Source organism: Hemitrygon akajei, chromosome 7, assembly GCF_048418815.1.
Source record: "Hemitrygon akajei chromosome 7, sHemAka1.3, whole genome shotgun sequence".
Classification (NCBI taxonomy): domain Eukaryota; kingdom Metazoa; phylum Chordata; class Chondrichthyes; order Myliobatiformes; family Dasyatidae; genus Hemitrygon; species Hemitrygon akajei.
The window spans coordinates 145,332,247-145,351,005 of NC_133130.1; the positions used below are offsets into that span (position 1 = coordinate 145,332,247).

The 18,759-nt window shown below is 45.1% G+C and overlaps 1 protein-coding gene across 1 annotated transcript in view; it reads right to left on the reverse strand.

The window, feature by feature from the left end:
* Positions 1–370: 370 nt before the first annotated feature.
* Positions 371–18,759, reverse strand: part of LOC140730084 (uncharacterized) — a 28,321-nt gene continuing 9,932 nt past the window's right edge. The window contains exons 3-6 of the mRNA XM_073050221.1: positions 17,726–17,805; positions 8,800–8,899; positions 2,775–2,891; positions 371–555 (exon numbers count right to left, since the gene is read on the reverse strand). Coding sequence (XP_072906322.1) covers positions 425–555; positions 2,775–2,891; positions 8,800–8,899; positions 17,726–17,805 — 428 coding nt within the window. The 3' untranslated portion in view covers positions 371–424. The remainder of the gene's footprint in view (positions 556–2,774; positions 2,892–8,799; positions 8,900–17,725; positions 17,806–18,759) is intronic.

Below are 18,759 nucleotides of genomic sequence, written 5' to 3' on the forward strand. Positions count from 1 at the left end.
TAACCAGAAGTTTAGCTAAACTCGTCCCATTTGGCAGCATTTGACCCATAATCCCTCTAAATCTTCCCTGCCCACGTTCCTGTCCAAATGTCTTTGAAGAGCACGTGAGAGAGAATAAGTTACAAGGAAACCTGTTGTGGAATAGGATCGGTTGGGTAGCTCTGTGAGTTAGCATAGACTCGATGGGCTGAATGGCCATCAGTGATAATAAAGTATAATAACATGCAGCATGATACAATTTTTTTTGGCAGGTGGGATATAGCAAAAGCGGTTGATTAGATGGATCCAAACTGTTAACCTTATTGAAATAAACAGGAGACATTGTACACTGTTGTAATAAAGTTTAATTTATGTATGAGCCTTGCTTCTTAATACCTATTATTACTGAAATATGCTCCTCAGGTATATTAGTGCGCTGGAGTTTTTAAGATGGTTGAGGATGTTCCAATTCTTGCCCTTTCTCTCTTCTTGGCCCTGTATTCACGTATCCAGGGCAACCACGTCTAACGATGGGTGTTGCTCTGTTGAAATAGGCACAGGGCCCTAGCGTTGATGCTGAAACATTGAAATGACAGTGGTCACCGTCTGCAAAACACAACAGAGTCCAGCTGCAGCTGCCAAGCATGCAGTGTTTAACACCAAGGATTTCTTCAGAACTTCACCCACTTCATCTGTGTATCTGTGACTGAAGCGTGCCTGGTGTATATTCAAACTTACCTTGGAGTTCACAAACGGAATTCAATGCGTGTATTGTCCCAGTTATCCTGGGGGTAATGTATTGGGTTCAGACTGTGACTCACGTAGAGGTAGAGTACTCACTGGGCTAATGAAATGCTCTCATTTGCCCACCGTGGTCGTGAATCACAGCCTAAATTCACTTGGAACGAAGTCTTTCCATTTCCCCAGTGCACATAACACATGACCTGGGGAATCACTCGTTAGTTTAGTGATGTTACCAGGTTTTGGATATGGACTTCTCTCAGTCTTATAATTTTTATATTCTGTGTTTTTGCCCAATCTTTCCCGTTCTTTTGCGTGCAGGGAAGGGGGTTTTGTGGGTCGAAGTGCCTGTTCCGTTTTTGTTCATTTTTTTGCGTGGGGAGGAGGGATTAGGAGTTTGATGATTGTGCTGCCGTTCGTTTCTGTGTTGGTTTCGTGGCTATCTGGAGAAGAAGAATTTCAGAGTTGTGTACTTTGATAATAAATGAACCTTTGGACCTTTGAAGCAATGAGTATATGTTCACATGTGTTGGGGCACTGTTTTAAAACATTTTGAAGTCCTACCCCCAGGGAGATTAACATCACTTCTGCTTTGCAGTGGTCAGCTGATTGCTCTGGTGAAGAGTTCATCATCAATTACTGGAAGGACACAGCCTCAGAATAGAGGGACATCCTTTTAGAACGGAGGTGAGGAGGAATTTCTTTAGTCAGAGAGTGGTGAATATGTGGAATTCGTTGCCACAGCCAGCTGTGGAGGCCAAGTCATTGGGTATATTTAAGGCAGAGGTTGATAAAATCTTGATTAGTCAGCGCATGAAGGGAGACGGAGAAGCAGGAGACTGGGGCTGAGGGTAAAATTGATCGGCCATGATGAAATGGCGGAGCAGACTCAATGGGCCAAATGGCCTAATTCTGCTCCAATATCGTATGAACATTGGACAGGTTTAAAGATTGAAAACAGCTCTCAAATCGTGGAACATGACCAAACGGTGAACATCTTTACAAACACAAGCACACAATCTCTATCCTGAAACGTCCAATGTGTTCAAGTTACAGACCTTATATATGAGGAATTCAGGCACATTTATTTAATTTGCAGGTCTCAATCCCACTCCTTCTTTTATGTCCAAGCACCCTGACAGGAATCGTCAAATAAAGCCAGCCAATACATTCTCAAGCAACCTTCCCAAAAAACAAATGTGGACCCTGTTTAGAAAGTTACTTTTTATTAGCCCACGTTGTTTAGTTAATTAAACACAACGCAAACAAACTTAAGTAATCAGCAGCCCTTGATCTGCTGAGTTCCTGCAGCATTTTCTGTTTGTAACTAGTCCTATAGCTTTTTTGAACTCCTGTTTTTAAGGGAGAAAATGGTAACTGATTAGTTAACGTAACAAACTTTAGCCTTTAGCAACACACTGAAAACACTGGAGGAACTCAGCATCTATGGAGATGAATAAACAGTCGACTATCCAGGTCAAGACCCTTCATCAGGACTGAGAAAGAAGGGGGAAGATGCCAGAATAAAAGGGTTGGGGGTGGGGAAGGAGGATGCAGGAAGGTGAGAGGTGGTTGGGAAAGATAAAGGGCTGGAGGCGAAGGAGTCTGATCGGAGAGGAGGACAGACTATAGGAGGAAGGGACCGGGGGGGTGGGGGGGGGATGGTAGGCAAGTGTGAAGAGGTAAAAGTCCAGAGTGGAGAATAGAAGAGGGGAAGGGGAGGGAGTTTTCTTTTACTGGAAGGAGAAATGGATGTTCACGCCATCAGGTTGGAAGCTACTCAGATGGAATATGAGATGTTGCTCCTCCAACCTGAGGACGGCCTCAACATGGCCGTGGAGGAGGCCGTGGGTTCTAGCTTCGGTTTCATATCCTCTAAGTGGCCCTCACTGATTTCGTCCACACCACCTCGTCCATTTTTATGGGTCACTGCAACAACTTAAAATGCTAACGACAAAAAGTTTAATTTTTCTGACCGAGTGTGACTTGGCGTTTGGTACACACCTTGCAGGTGTGGAATATCATACAATGCGAATGGTATTGTTGTGTTTTACCTGTTCTTTTCCAGATCTGTGGCAAGCCTTGCCCAACTACGTGAGCCGCGGTGCCCCGCAGTGCCAGCCTATCTGCTGGATCAGCGCGGTACAGGAGAGGAAGGCGAGGAAGGTACGCTGATTTGGAAGACAAAGAAAGTCCTTGTTTAACCAGGGTGGAGTCTGTAGTACTGAGAATATAGAGCCGTTACCATAGAGTTATATAGACGTGGCACAGAAACAGAACCTTGGAACCATCTAGGCTGCACTGCCATCAAGAGTCCATTTCTACACCAACCCTACTCTAACGGCTGAAACGGGGTCACCTCCTTTTCCCTTACTAGGGGGAGAGGGAGAGGAGAGAGCCTGTGGTGTGTAGAATACTGGGTGAATGAGAAGTCTTTGGGGCACTGCAAGTCTGTATTTTTATTGATGCTTTGCTGCACGCTTGAGAGCTCGCTGAGGGGCGCCGATGCGTTTTTGCTGGTGGGTGGGGGGGGGGGTCGTTGTCTTGGCGCTGCTCGTGTGTGGGAGGGGTGAGTTGGGGGGTGGGCTTTGACTGTCATTCATTCGTTGGGGGCACTCCTCTGTTTTCGTGGCTGGTTTCGAAGAAAAAGGATCTCAGGATGTATATTGCATACATTTCTCTGACATTAAATGTACCTATTGAAACCGAACACTCGTTAGTCCCCCCGCATTCTGTCAATTCCTTTCAGATTCTGCGACTCGCTTTCACACGAAGTGCGATTTGCCGATTAACCTGCCAACGCACACAGTTTTGGGGGACGGGAGGAAACCCACCTACACGGTCACAGGAGAAACATGCAAATGAGTGCCTGCTATCTCACTTCCCTTCCTCCTCCCCTCGTGTCCATCCCCTGCCGCAGATGGTCATCACCCAGCCAACCCCTCCCCCCACCAATAAGCCCCAACCCAACATCTCCTGGTTCATTATGATCTCCCACGGTGGATGCTACCGGGCTAGTGATTACAGCCAGCCACGGCATCATCTTTATCAAATAGGCAAACCTCCATCGGGATGACTTGGAAGTGGAGGCAGCTGCTGGCTAGATGGGACACGGAAGGATGTAGAGTCAACCGTTTCAAGTTGCTTTTGGCTGGAGAGGAAGGGAGAGATGTGGTAACTGAAAGAGACTCCATCGGCTGGTTTGAAATGGGCATCAAGGAGGGAGTGATGCTTTGTTGAAAGTGAATAGCAGAGAAGGAGTGATTGACGTGTGTTTTTGGCTACAGCTGGTTTCCAATACATCAGGGTATTCACTCAGAGCCTTATTTAACCTTCTCACTTGGATTATCTCGGGAGGGTTAATGGCGCCTAATGGTGACTCCTGTGCTTGCATCTTCAGAAACAGCTCTATTTCCACCTTTAATATCTTTATTTTTCCCTTTCAGGGTTCTTTTGAAGACCCTGACCTGGAGTTATACACAGGCTTTGGTTCTTTGGAGAAATGGGACCCGTTCTCGGGGTTCCAAGACCGGTCGCTATTCGACATGCCAAGGGTTGGGCCTGAGAGTCTCGCTCGTGTTCGGAAGCCCAGGATCTCGGGGCTCTGGAGACGGGCGGATCGAGGGTCAGTGTCGCGGCAGGAGACCCGTGTGTTGTCGGGGAGGCTGGAAAATCTTTCGCTGTGGGCCCGAAGACCCGAGGTCTTTGCAATCTTCAGGCACAGAGCTCGGAAAAAGTGACGAAATGGACTTTTAACATCGGTCGTTGTTATGTCTCCCGCTGGCGGTGAAAATGGGGGGATACCTCCCTCTCCCTTATCTCCCTCTCCCAATCTTCAGACACAGAGCTCGGAAAAAGTGACGAAATGGACTTTTAACATCGGCCGTTGTTATGTCTCCCGCTGGCGGTGAAAATGGGGGGGCACCTCCCTCTCCCTTATTAGGGAGAGAGAGAAACTGTGGTTTGTCAAGTGTTGGATAACATGCGAAGCCTTTAGGGTAACGTTGGTCTGTGTCTTTGCTATTGCTTAGCACACGATTGGGCTTGGTGACGGTACTGAAGCACTTTTTTGCTGGTGGGGGGGGTATCATTGCTCGCTGCCGCTTACTGGGAACTGGGGAGGGGCTTTGGGGTTCTCGCATTCATTCTTTGAGGCACTTCTCTGTTTTCGAGGATGTTTGCGAAGAAAAAGCATTTCAGGATGTACATTGTATGCATTTCTCTGACAGTAAATTGGACCTTTGAACTTTTGAATTGCAGCAAATGGCCTGGCCAGTGACTCGCCCTACCCTCTTTCTGTGGCGGTCATTATACCCTTATCAATCAATGCTGGAATATTGTCCCCACAAATCCACCCCCCCCCCCCCATTTTTTAATCACAAAGAAGATTTGGAGCTTTAGAGAGTAACACTACGGTGTGCCCTGTGATCCCGGAAGTGATTGCATGTTGGAACGCCCAAGAGTCCAGTAGGCTGGAGGGGAGGAGGGAGCAGGCCAGCCATGGTGCTGTTCTCGGGCTGGCAAGCAATTACAAGACATCTTCAGCGCTAATTTAAGGTGTGAGAAGTCCTTAGCGCATTTAATGACACTGGGTGCGGTTTTATGTTTGGAAGATGATATTAGATAGATAGATAGATAGATACTTTATTCATCCCCATGGGGAAATTCAACTTTTTTCCAATGTCCCATACACTTGTTGTAGCAAAACTAATTACATACAATACTTAACTCAGTAAAAAATATGATATGCATCTAAATCACTATCTCAAAAAGCATTAATAATAGCTTTTAAAAAGTTCTTAAGTCCTGGCGGTTGAATTGTAAAGCCTAATGGCATTGGGGAGTATTGACCTCTTCATCCTGTCTGAGGAGCATTGCATCGATAGTAACCTGTCGCTGAAACTGCTTCTCTGTCTCTGGATGGTGCTATGTAGAGGATGTTCAGAGTTTTCCATAATTGACCGTAACCTACTCAGCGCCCTTCGCTCAGCTACCGATGTTAAACTCTCCAGTACTTTGCCCACGACAGAGCCCGCCTTCCTTACCAGCTTATTAAGACGTGAGGCATCCCTCTTCTTAATGCTTCCTCCCCAACACGCCACCACAAAGAAGAGGGCGATCTCCACAACTGACCTATAGAACATCTTCAGCATCTCACTACAGACATTGAATGACGCCAACCTTCTAAGGAAGTACAGTCGACTCTGTGCCTTCCTGCACAAGGCATCTGTGTTGGCAGTCCAGTCTAGCTTCTCATCTAACTGTACTCCCAGATACTTGTAGGTCTTAACCTGCTCCACACATTCTCCATTAATGATCACTGGCTCCATATGAGGCCTAGATCTCCTAAAGTCCACCACCATCTCCTTGGTCTTGGTGATATTGAGACGCAGGTAGTTTGAGTTGCACCATATCACAAAGTCCTGTATCAGTTTCCTATACTCCTCCTCCTGTCCATTCCTGACACACCCCACTATGGCCGTGTCATCAGTGAACTTCTGCACATGGCAGGACTCTGAGTTATATTGGAAGTCTGATGTGTACAGGGTGAACAGGACCGGAGAGAGTACGGTTCCCTGCGGCGCTCCTGTGCTGCTGACCACCGTGTCAGACCTACAGTCTCCCAACCGCACATATTGAGGTCTATCTGTCAAGTAGTCCACTATCCAATCCACCATGTGAGAGTCTACTCCCATCTCCGTTAGTTTGTGCCTTAAGATCTTGGGCTGGATGGTGTTAAGCACAGAGGAAAAGCACAGAGGAGTTGGTGGCGGTAATGCACCTTAAAGTTGGGCGGCCAGCGGCCATAAAAAAAGATAGAGGAAGAAGAACCTCCATCAGGAGTCTAGGAGAGGCCCTATGATTTGGAGCTGATGGTGTGGTCTGAAACTGAGAAGGGGGCAGATGAGGTGGAGACACAGGAAACCATAGATGTGTGGACTAACCCAAGACATTGATTGTCCTTTTCCTTCCATGGAAGCTCCTTGACCCACTGAGTTCCTGCACTATCTTGTGTGCTGCTGTGCTCAGATTAGTGGAAACCTGGTCAGAGGTTGGAGCTAGAGATAGGGGTCTTTGGGGACATGTATGAAGGCTCCATCTGCTGTTAAATAGGAGCAAACACCTGATTGCAAGGTGAGGAATGACCCTGAATGTAAGATAAATGGCCAAACAGGAAATCAACAGCTCCACCAATTTATAAATAACGGACAACTGGCCGCCAGTGACCGGGACCATTGGTACCAAGCAAAGAATTCTCTGATCAGTGACGTACGTTCCATCTAAGACTTCTTTTGGTTCCTAGTACTTTCCTTGAAAGACAGTAATGGCCGGAAGACTTCGCCATGACGACAGGGATATCATGAATCCCTCAGCTCTCTGCTCTGCTAACTGCCACACTGTTTTGATGGCTCACTTAAAACTTGCTTTGATTTTGTTTTTAGCCTTGTCAGATCATCAGATTCGGATATATCAAATTCCCATGGACACCTGCGCGATCGACAGGAGCTCCAGTGAAGTTAGATATGAGGTTCCTTCGACACTTTTCCACCACACTGTTTTTAATATTGAGCCTTTGATATAATGAAAAGATCGCAGTCCGCGCGTGACAATCCCACCCCCTCGTTGAAGCCATTAAAAGAGGTGTAAGGTCACGCGGCCAAGCATTCACTCAACAACTCTCTGAATGAATATAAAAGATTCTATAACCCTGAAGGACTTATTTCTAATTCTAGTCTCTGATTCCTCAGCCAGCAGCACTAGTATCCCTACATCTTCCCACTGCAGCAATGTGAATGTCACGCACTACCCACCACCCAGCTCCGATCGTACCATAAGAACATAAGATATAGGAGCAGAATTAGGCCATTTGGCCCATCGAGTTTGCTCCACTATTCCATCATGTCTGATTCATTTTCCCTCTCAGCTCCAATCTCCTGCCTTCTCCCCGTATCCCTTTCGCGCTCGGACCAATCAAGAATCTATCATCCTCTGCCTTAAATATACATTGGCCTCCACAGCCGCCTGCGGCAATGAATTCCACAGAATCACCACTTTCCGGCTAAAGGGAAGCCCCTGTATTCTGAGGCTGTGCCCCCAAGTCTTAGACTCCCCCACCCCAGGAAACATCGACTCTACATCCACTCTATCGAAGCCTTTCAACGGTCGATAGGTTTCAATGAGGTCAACCCTCACTCTTCTGAATTCCAGTGAGCACAGGCCCAGAGCCATCAAATGCTCTGAGGGAAATGGACGAGTTAGAGAAGAAAAATGAGGAAAAAGAAAGGATAGGGATAAAACAGGAGAAGGAGGAATGCGGAGGAGGGAAGAAGGACAAGGAGGAAGAAGAAGAAATGAGGAAGAAAGGAAAGGGGAAGCAGAATAGTTCAACATCTTCATCAATCATGCTTAATCAGTGTTGAAGAGAGCAAGAAATGATCTGAGAAAACCCCCAGTGGTGGAGAACTTAGAAACTATTAGTTTGTGTAGCGTGCAAAAAGCACATCACATCTCAAACGACTCAAATATTACTTCATCCTTCTGAAGTGATCTTATTCATATTATATCTGTGATGTGTATTCCCCAGTTTTATCTACATTATAGTATGAAATGAGATTAACGATACCAGCCATCCAATTTATAATACACGTTACCCATTGTCCGTGTGATTAAATGTGGAATTAATTCAATTAAGACCATAAGACATAGGAGCAGAATTAGGTCAGTCCACCCATCGAGTCCGCTCCGCCATTTCATCTTGGCTGATTTATTATCCCTTTAAACCCCATTCTCTTGTCTTCTCTCCATAACTCTTCATGCCCTGACTAATCAAGAACCTATCAACCTTCACCTTAAATGTACCCAGTGACCTGGCCCCCACAACTGCCTTTGGCAACGATTTCCACATGTTCATCACCCCCTGCCTAAAGAACTTCCTCCTCATCTCTGTTCAAAATTAAACAAGTAGGTCAGTGCTGGTATTTTTAAAACAATGAGCAGACGATAATGATTTAGATGCATTAATTATTCACCTGCAGTAAGTTCTAGAGAGCGTCATTGTTTCCAATGGTTTTCCCTTACCGTGAATCTGTGGCCTGACGGTGTAGAAAGGATATGACAGCCTGGTTATCGGCTGAGGAATAAGCATCGAAGGTTGGGGGAAATGTGACGCATACAGCCACTGGCAGAAGGAGAAAACAGGAGCATTTTATTACCATTACACTCTACAAACACACTCCGAGCATTGAGACATCACTTTGAATCTCTCAGCGGGCAGAGTTTCTCCCGGCACTATTAGCCCTGTATGGATGGGAACCAAACAGAAGTTTGCTTTCAGCTGTCTCACCAGCCCCAGAGCGGGTGCGGTAGTCAGCCAGTGCCAGCCTGCCTTCACACTGAGCGCATCAGTGACTTCACCAAAATACAATGAAAAGCTTATCTAGATCAGTTCATTGCGAAAGTCCATTGACATAATACAAGGTAAAATGATAACAGAATGCAGGATAAATTGTTAAAGAGATAAGTGTAGTGCACATAGACAATACAATGCAAGGCCAGGGGTGGTAGTTCAATCACACACTGCAAAGGGTCTCGGCTGCAGGAAACATGTGCCGGAAATTTGGATTTTGAACTTTGAACAAGTACCAAACACAATTCCAAACTATAGCAAGAAACTGGAAAATTTTTCAGGAGTTTTTTTTCATTCATTTTCCCCCGTCCCCTTTTCTAACATTGGAATGATTGGACTTTACGGATTAGAAGTACATTTGGCCTGTTATATTGATGTTGACTGAGAAAGAGTTGATTAGACTTAATGGAGCTGTAGACGCTGGGATGTGGAGTGATAGACGGAAATGCTGGAGGGACTCAAAAGGTCGGGCAGCATCTGTGGAGGAAAACAGAGGTTCAACGTTTCAGATCCAGATGAAAAGTCTCAACCCAAAACACTGACTGCCCTTTACCCTCCATAGGTGCTGCTGACCCAATGATGTCCCTTGGCATCTCAATAGTTAAACTTAATCCCACTTGCCGGACAGAAGTCTGTGGTCCTGAGGGCTATGGCAATTCAAATACTTATCCATTACTTTTCAGCAGAGAATTCCAGAACACCCAACACAATCTAGGCAATAGAAATATTCCCTCGATCTTCTCTGATCCTTTACAAATTGCCTTAAATCTGTGCTGTTTAATAACAGTCATCTCTTAACCCTCTTTACCCAGACTCTTATAAACTTGTCAAGTTCCATCACAATTTTAGAAACCTTGGTTAATTCCAGTGCCTAATCCCCACTCCCTGCCAGTCTGATCATGACCACGAGTACTTGCTCTTTGATCACCACCAGCTTTCCAGCACAACCACAATTTGATGAATTCTATGGTACTTTCCTACCAGCAAAGGATTCATCGTAAATGTCAACACCTAACTCAACACCAATCATCTACACATACAGTTCTGTACTTTCTATCAATTACAGGGAAAATGATGGATGAAAAATGGACAAAACCATTTAATTTGTCATCCGCCATTCTGGAGGTTGCATGATATAATAACAATTTTGTTGACAGGTATTCCACAGAAAATATTCAATTTACAAAATTTCTCTATACTGCCATTGACTTTTTAAAGGTACATATCCATGATTTGCAAAGTTTTTACACTACTACAGAAAGTCGGCCTATCTCTGCCCACCATGCATTTTCTCCAGGATTCTGCTTGTCATTGGGATTCATCAGAAACTGGATTCTGTCAAAGTGGAAACACAAGGAAATCTGCAGATGCTGGAAATTCAAGCAACGCACACGAAATGCTGATGGAACGCATGCTGCGTTCCACCAGCATTTCGTGTGTGTTGTCTGTCAAAGGGGATTGAATTGCCCAGCAGATCTGAAAATTCCACCTTGCCAATTAATACGTCCACACTAGATCGGATAATTTTGAAAACGCCGGCTTCGTGTAAAACGATAGGCATCCACACCAAGCGTTTTTGAAAATACCTCCATCCACATTAAAATGGGTATTTGGGCAAATGTCTTCTTACTGGGCATGCTCAGGACACATCTACAGAAAACAAGTGGATTTATCCGGTCTAGTGTGGATGTAGCCTTAGTCACAGAAACCTGCAAGTGTTAATATTAGACCTGATGTACTTAGTTGATGTGAGAAAGGTGAGCATTGGCTAAATATTAACAGTTTGCTAAAATTTCCGGCAACACTAATATAAACAATCTTTAATTATACAAAAGACTGCACTCAATGGAGGGAATGAAAAGCCTGTAGAATGGAAGGTCAGAATTAACACCACATTTGAAGGTGATCTGGGAGAAAGCAAGATATTTTTGGAAAGAAGAGAATGTGAGGCAGATAATGAATCTTCTGAAAGAGCTGATACGTTCAAGGTCAGCTATAACTGGTGTGAATGCTTCAAGAAGCATGCAAGCCCATATAATGCTCATCTTATGGAGGTGCAGGTGGGACACAAGTCAAGATCTGAACATTTTCCAAAGGAGTTAAAATGAATCATTGAAGAAACCGACTATTCTCCTCAACAAGTGTTGAGTTTAAATGACTCTCTGCTCTTTTGGAAGATCATCCCCTGTTCATATTCATTTCAAGGGATGAGGAGGCTGCTTCAACTATCATGACAATCAAAGATTGATTCTTTTCTTCTCGGATGTCGTGCTGCAGGTGATTGCCAGCTTACACCATTCTCATTTGACCGCTCAATAAACCTAAGGGATATTAAAGGCCAATCTGTGCATGGAATGGCAAGGAATAACCTGGGCATCAGAGCCCATCTCATTTTCAACAATGCTCCAAGTTAACAGTGAAGGCATAGCTGACCGCAGTTACCTTGTCACACCAGAGGAGGGCGCACTTAGGGGTGGATGGGGTAAGAAATGAGTGGCGGCTCAAAGGGTGTCACTAACTTATGACGAGGCCAAAATGATGGCCATAAGCTGCCCGACCTGCCAACAAGTTAAGCCCAGGGATGGCCAGTGGCTCCCTTGGGACATACCCAAAGGGGTACAGGAGCTGGTCAGATCTGGCAGATAGAACCTATTGGGTCTCTGCCGCGACGGAATAAAAAGCAGTTTGAGCTGACCATGGTCAACACGTACTCCGGAGTCCTGTTGGCAGTGACGTGTAAACGTGCAGTTAGTATGTGTAGCCATAGTGACTAGGAAAACAAAATAAAAGGGCTACAGCGCTTGTCATCCATGTATGGGATCCCCTGGGAAATTCAATTGGACTATTTGCTGGAGCTAAGATCCACGGTTGGGACGTGGAATCCAGCAGTCCATGGAAGTTTCACATCCAATATCACCTGAGAGCAGCGGGGCTGATTGAATACATGAATAGGTTGTTAACAACAGGTTAAACTATTACCTGAGCTCCCCAGGGGTGGCTAGGTGTGCTGCAGCAAGCGGTGGATCAGTTGGATTCCTGGCCAGCAAGTCCAGCTGGGTCCCCAGTTGACAGTGTCAGACCCTCTGAAGCTGGAGGAGGTGGAGTTGGAAGGGGAATCGGGGAAGGTTCGGGTGCAGCAACCACAGGGGCCACCAGGGCGGGGAGAGATTGTGATGTACGGACCATAGAATACACAGAGTGGGGGGGGGGGGGGTGTAGCGATACCGGGGGAACCAGGAATGACATGTCCAAATACCCAGAGGTTAACCAGGGAGGGTATAAGTGTGTGTCTCCCTATATTGCAGAATGGCGAAGTGGTGGGTGCAGACGACAGTGGTGATGACGTTACCTGTGGTGGGAGGTCCTATCACATGTTCCTGTGGATAGGGTATGAGTATGCAAGCAGAACCAACACATCGGATTTCTGGATTTGTATGAGGACTCCGACCCACGCCGCATACCGTTAATACAAATCCTCTTCAATGGTAAGGAAAAAGACTGTTGGGGGAACTTGTCCAGCTCCATTGACCTTGGCATTCTGCTTTGGGTGAAACAGGGAGAGGATAGTCCGTTCCAACCAACCTCGCCCAATCATATGGTTCCGGCCTTAAAGAACTTCAGACTTAGTGACCCCCGGTGGAGTGAGTCCTTTAAGAGCTGGTATTTCCCTACTTGTAACTTGTTTAACCCCTACGGTCCTGACTCTGAAAGCTATTCCACAGCTGACAAGGACGGGAAAGGACTGTCGGTGTGGGTGGTATTACAGACATAGGCCCAACTAGTCAGTGAGACGCAGAGTACATGAGTAGGAGTGGTATTCTGGAATGACTGTGTTGTTGCCGAACGGTGCTGTGAAGGTGGGTGTTGTGTATTTAATATATCAGTAGTATTTGAGTAATATTGTAAATATGTTGTTTGATTAAACATTCTCTGTGAAGTGTGGGCACTCCCCAAACACAGGATGGCACTTAAGGGATATGCAGCTCCAGGGCCTTCCCACAGGGTGGTTTAGCTGCTGCTGTCCAGGGTACGTAGTGCCATAGATACAGCCCTGGGTGAGCACCCTGCCCGTGATGCTCGACATAGAAAGAGGCCTATCTGTTCATAGAGCCCATATGTCTAAATCTAAACTATCTCGATTCTACCCTGGCATTAGTCCGCTCTGTGATAAATGCAAGAGGGGCGTGGCCTCTCTCATCCACATGTACTGGCTCTGTCCTAGCTTGGAGAAATTCTGGAAAGATGTCTTCACTACATTATCGGGTATTCTGAATCAGCACCTAGAACCAAACCCCTTAATTGCTCTGTTTGGTTTTTGGGGCGAGACAGATTTATGTCTGGGTCCGACCAAATGCCGAATACTATCCTTTGCCTCTCTCCTGGCGAGACGCTTGATCCTCCTTAGATGGAGCGATGTTGCCCCACCCACTCATGCGCAATGGCTTAACGACATTATGGCCTGCTTGGACTGCGAAAAAATTCATTATTCAGTTCTTAATTCGGATCTAAAGTTCCATAAGGTCTGGGGACCTTTTATCGAGTACTTTCAAAACCTTTCTCTTGACTAGGGTTTTTTTTTCTTTTTTTCTTCTTCTTTTCGGTCCCTTGCTTTCAGTTCCCTTTTTTTTTCTAGTAGTAGGCATTATTATCCTCTGTTGCTAAGTGTATTCACAGTCTGGGAGTTTGACTGTCCTGACCTATACTCTTTATATTGTGTTGTGGTCGGTCTGGAGTTGTTGTTGTTTTTTTTCTTGTGTTGTCGGGCTTGGGGAGGACACTAAGCTTACTTGTCTTTAATTTAGGTGCTTTTTTGTTAAATTCTCTTCCTTTGTAGCATATTGTTATTGTATGCTTAATTTTGCACTGTATTAATGCTCCTCATTGGGATTTGGGGTTTTTAATTTGTAAAATGTTTTGAAAAACTAATTTAAAAAAAATTTTTAAAAAAGAAAAAAAAGAGAAAGAGGCCTATCACAGAGACAGAATAGATAATAGCCTTTCCCCAGTACTGAACAGCCAGACCATCCCGGGAACTGATATGTGTGACCTCTGTCATAGAGACGCCGGGTAACGAGATGACCATCGCCAACAAGTCCACGAAGGACGTGCTGACTTGAGTGTCGGCTGAAGGGATGGCTATTTGAATGGTTGCCTTGCAGAGTCGGATGGCCTCAGACTACCTGCTCGCAGAGAAAGGTGGCACCCGTGCTGTTATTGGTCAAGAGTCGGGGAACATCACTCACCTGGCTGATCATATCTGACAGTCGGTGGATAAGATTAAGAAAGTGGAGGACCAGTTACATAGCTATTACACTTGGGGAGAAGCTGGTAACAACTTGGGTGCTAGAAGGTTAGTACACTGGGTAGTGTATGCTTTTATTACGAGGGGTGATTGATAAGTTCATGGCCTAAGGTAGAAGGAGTCAATTTTAGAAAACCTAGCACATTTATTTTTCAACATAGTCCCCTCCTACATTTACACACTTAGTCCAGCGGTTGTGGAGCATACGGATCTTGGACCTTCAGAAAGTGTCCACAGCATGGGTGATCGATAAGTTCGTGGCCTAAGGTAGAAGGAGATGAGTTTTTAACTTCAAACTTTCTGCATAATCACTCAAAGCGTTGACCTGCCTGTGCATGCAACGAGAGCTGTATAACTCATCTTCTACCTTAGGCCACGAACTTATCAATCACCCCTGCTGTGGACACTTTCTGGAGGTCCAAGATCCGTATGCTCCACGACCGCTGGACTAAGTGTGTAAATGTAGGAGGGAACTATGTTGAAAAATAAATATGCTAGGGTTTTCTAAAATTGACTCCTCCTACCTTAGGCCACAAACTTATCAATCACCGCTCGTATGTCAATTTGAGATTTAAATGCTAATACTTTTGTTATTCAGATACTTTTCCGATGTATTTTTATTCATGAGTTCTGGAACATAAACCAGAGTTTTTACATTGAAGCAGAAACCTTTTCACTTGCTGATAAGTACTTCTGGAATACAGCCCTTTCATAAATCAAGAAATGTTGATCAGTCCTTAACACTGTCCACAAATTTGTTCAGATGTCAGTTGAGGAAAACCCAACTGGTGGAACCCTTTGACAAGAGTGTATCCAAAGTTGGCCTTCCACTTCAGTGAATTTGAACTATTCAGCTCTCCACAAACATCCTGAATTTCTGTTTCCTGAACAATAGGTCCATGGAGAGTGGAGTCACACTGAGATATTGACTATTCACATCAATTTACACAAATTCTACATTTATTTTATTTAATTTTTCCTACATTCCATTCAATCTACCCAAGATTCAATACTCATCTGCACACCGGACGGAGGCAGTGGCCGGTTCACCTCCCAACCTGCACATTTTCAGGATGTGGGAGGAAGCCAAAGCACCCAGAAGAAGCCCACAAATTCACAGGGAGAACATGCAGACTCCACAACAACAGCAGCAGAGGTCAGTATCGAACCCAGGCTGCTAGAGCTGGTAGGCAGTGCCTCTACCAGCTGCAGCACTTTAATGTCCTCAGGGCAGGCTCCAGTGGGTACAATGGACTGCAGAAACAACGATGATCTCCGACCATACTATCGACTTCGTGAGAAGATGCTCATCGTTGAGTGAGCACATGACACAGCGCAGGGTGTGAGCACATCAGAATCCTGCACAGCCAACAACTCTTTTGTCACCAAAGTCCATATCTACCTTGGGTACCTGGGATGGGAGAACCATGTACCAGGCAGGAAAATCCACCATCATAGCAAATGAGATGAAAAGGTTCAAACTGTCAGTTATTGGACAATTCTTTAAAAGTATCTAGTTCCTTTATAATTCTAAAAAGGGAAACTTATCACCTCGATACCTTTCCATTTGCAGAGAATTCTGTCCCTTTTCACTAGATGATTTTACCTGTTTCCTGTCTCAGAAACTCGTTCCTGATGTTCCTGCCACTACCCAGCCTCAGACCACAGCCAGTAGATCTACAACCCCCAAAAGGGGTGCATTAACCACCATGTAGAGTCAGCTTTGTCTGAAAGCTTCTCCACCAAAGTCAACTCACAACTAGACGCTTCTTAAATATGAACGTGAAGTTTCTGCTACTTGGAACTGAGAATCATAGATAGAAAATCACTCAGTAGGGCACATACTATTTTTATAATATTCTACTCATATGGTTAGATTCATTATTCCATCATAAAACATGGAAATAGTCCTTCAATCCACGGAGTCCACACCAACCAGCAGGCATCAAGTTACGTTAATCCCATTTTATCCTCCCCATATTTGTATCAACTCTCTCCATATTCTACCTGCACACCAGGACAGTTTAATGGAGCTAATTATTGGAATGCGGCAGGAAGCAGAAACCTGGGGGAAGATTATATAGTCACATGGAGGATGTGCAAACACCACACAGACAGCACCAAAGATTAGGATGGAACTCAGGTCACTGGCACAGTCAGGGAGTACCTCAATTTGTTCTGCCACTTAATGCAGTATAAAGCTGGCAATGCTTATTTTAAAATACATAGTTACATGTATGGGGCGTCCTGTGAGGGGTAGCACCTTTGGTGAGGGGGCCCATCACGTCCATTCCAGGCAGCTCATTCACTGGACACTCAGCTCTCTCACCTGTGGCTCCAAGTAGCTGTTGGCATGTGACAGAAACCACACCCCGGTATACCGGTCCGACAGGTGGGCTAAACCAGGTGAGGGTAGCCGATGGCCTAGTACCTGGGGAGACAGGGAGATGCCTGTCCTAGCATGCAAAGTCAGCTCTGGCGGACTGGGTGGATGAGATCTACAGTGAGATCCAATGGCCAGGAAGGTGGTACAGACAGATAGACAGACAGACATACTTTATTGATCCCAAGGGAAATTGGGTTTTGTTACAGCTGCACCAACCAAGAATAGTGAAGAAATATAGCAATATAAAACCATAAATAATTAAATAGTAATAAGTTAATCATGCCAAGTGGAAATAAGTCCAGGACCAGCCTATTGGCTCAGGGTGTCTGACACTCCAAGGGAGGAGTTGTAAAGTTTGATGGCCACAGGCAGGAATGACTTCCTATGACGCTCAGTGTTACATCTCGGTGGAATGAGTCTCTGGCTGAATGTACTCCTGTGCCTAACCAGTACATTATGGAGTGGATGGGAGTCATTGTCCAAGATGGCATGCAACTTGGACAGCATCCTCTTTTCAGACACCACCGTCAGAGTCCAGTTCCACCCCCACAACATCGCTGGCCTTACTAATGAGTTGCTGCACTGCAATTGAGGTACTGCAATGCTCCATGGGAAGCTAAGGGCGTGACAAGGCACAGACGATGTCATCGTCATCCACTGTATCCAAGATAGACCCCAGTTCGTGACGCTTGTTCATTCCACTGGAACCAGGCTTCTGAGGCTGAGAGAGTGAACTGCCCCAGTGCAACAGTTTTTCCACTTTTAAACTTCTCCTGCACATTGTTGGATGTAATGGACAACCACCTTTATTCAGTGTTAATTGTTAAAAATTGTTGTGTCATACCATTTACGTTTTAATTGTCTCAGTCTATTGATTATACTGTTCTCTATTGGAGCTTTCCACACCCACCTTCACTGCATTGGTCCTCCTCACCAGCCGGTCTGTACTTTGATATTGGCCCCAACACCACAATGTCCGACACCCAGCCTCTAGAAAAAAAGAGATTTACACTGTCAGACCGTCTGATTCATGAAAGAGGAGGATAATGGAAGATGGATTCAACAACTTGCATGAAGGCCAAGCTGCCAACGTTAACCCATGGGCATAGAGTTGAAGCTGATCTTCACTTGTGGTGTAGTTTTTGGTGAATTGATGGGTCAGCTTAATTATGCATGATAGCCTTAAATCAAAAGAGCCACTGATTCATCCTGAAACCAGTCAACTTCACAGGTGAAGACTAAGTTCACCCATTCATTGGATGTAGGCTTCAATAACAAAATACAAAATCAATATTGTATATTGTACGGTGTAGAAAAATACTCAAAATACTCTGATTTGTGGTTAATGCAGGAAAATGGATCTCAGGTAGAAGAAGAGCTATGATCTTATCAATGAGCAGAGCAGACTAGAGGGATTAATTTCCTCCTCCTGTTTCTTTCTCTTTCATTCTAACGCTGCAATGAGGCGCCATCATTATGTCAAAATCATAAAGAAGTCAATAGGAGACCAAGCTTCAGCGTTGGGTCGGAGATCCATCGAATCATTTTCTTCTTGACTAAATTTACAACAGCCTTTGTATACCATGGATCTTGTACCCTACCATCCTTTCCATGTCCCATTGGAGTGTACCTACTCAGAACCTCACGCAAATATCCCCTGAACATTTGCCACATTTCTTCCGTACATTTCCCTAGGAACATCTGTTTCCAATTTATGCTTCCAAGTTCCTGCTTGATTGCCTCATATTACCTTTTATTCCAATTAAATGTTTCCCTAACTTGTCTGCTCCTATCCCTCTCCAATGCTATGGTAAAGGAGATAGAATTGTGATCATTGTCTCCAAAGGGCTCTCCCATTGAGAGACTGACACCTGATCAGGTTCATTTCCCAATACCAGATCAAGTACAGCCTCTCCTCTTGTAGGCTTATCTACATATTGTGTC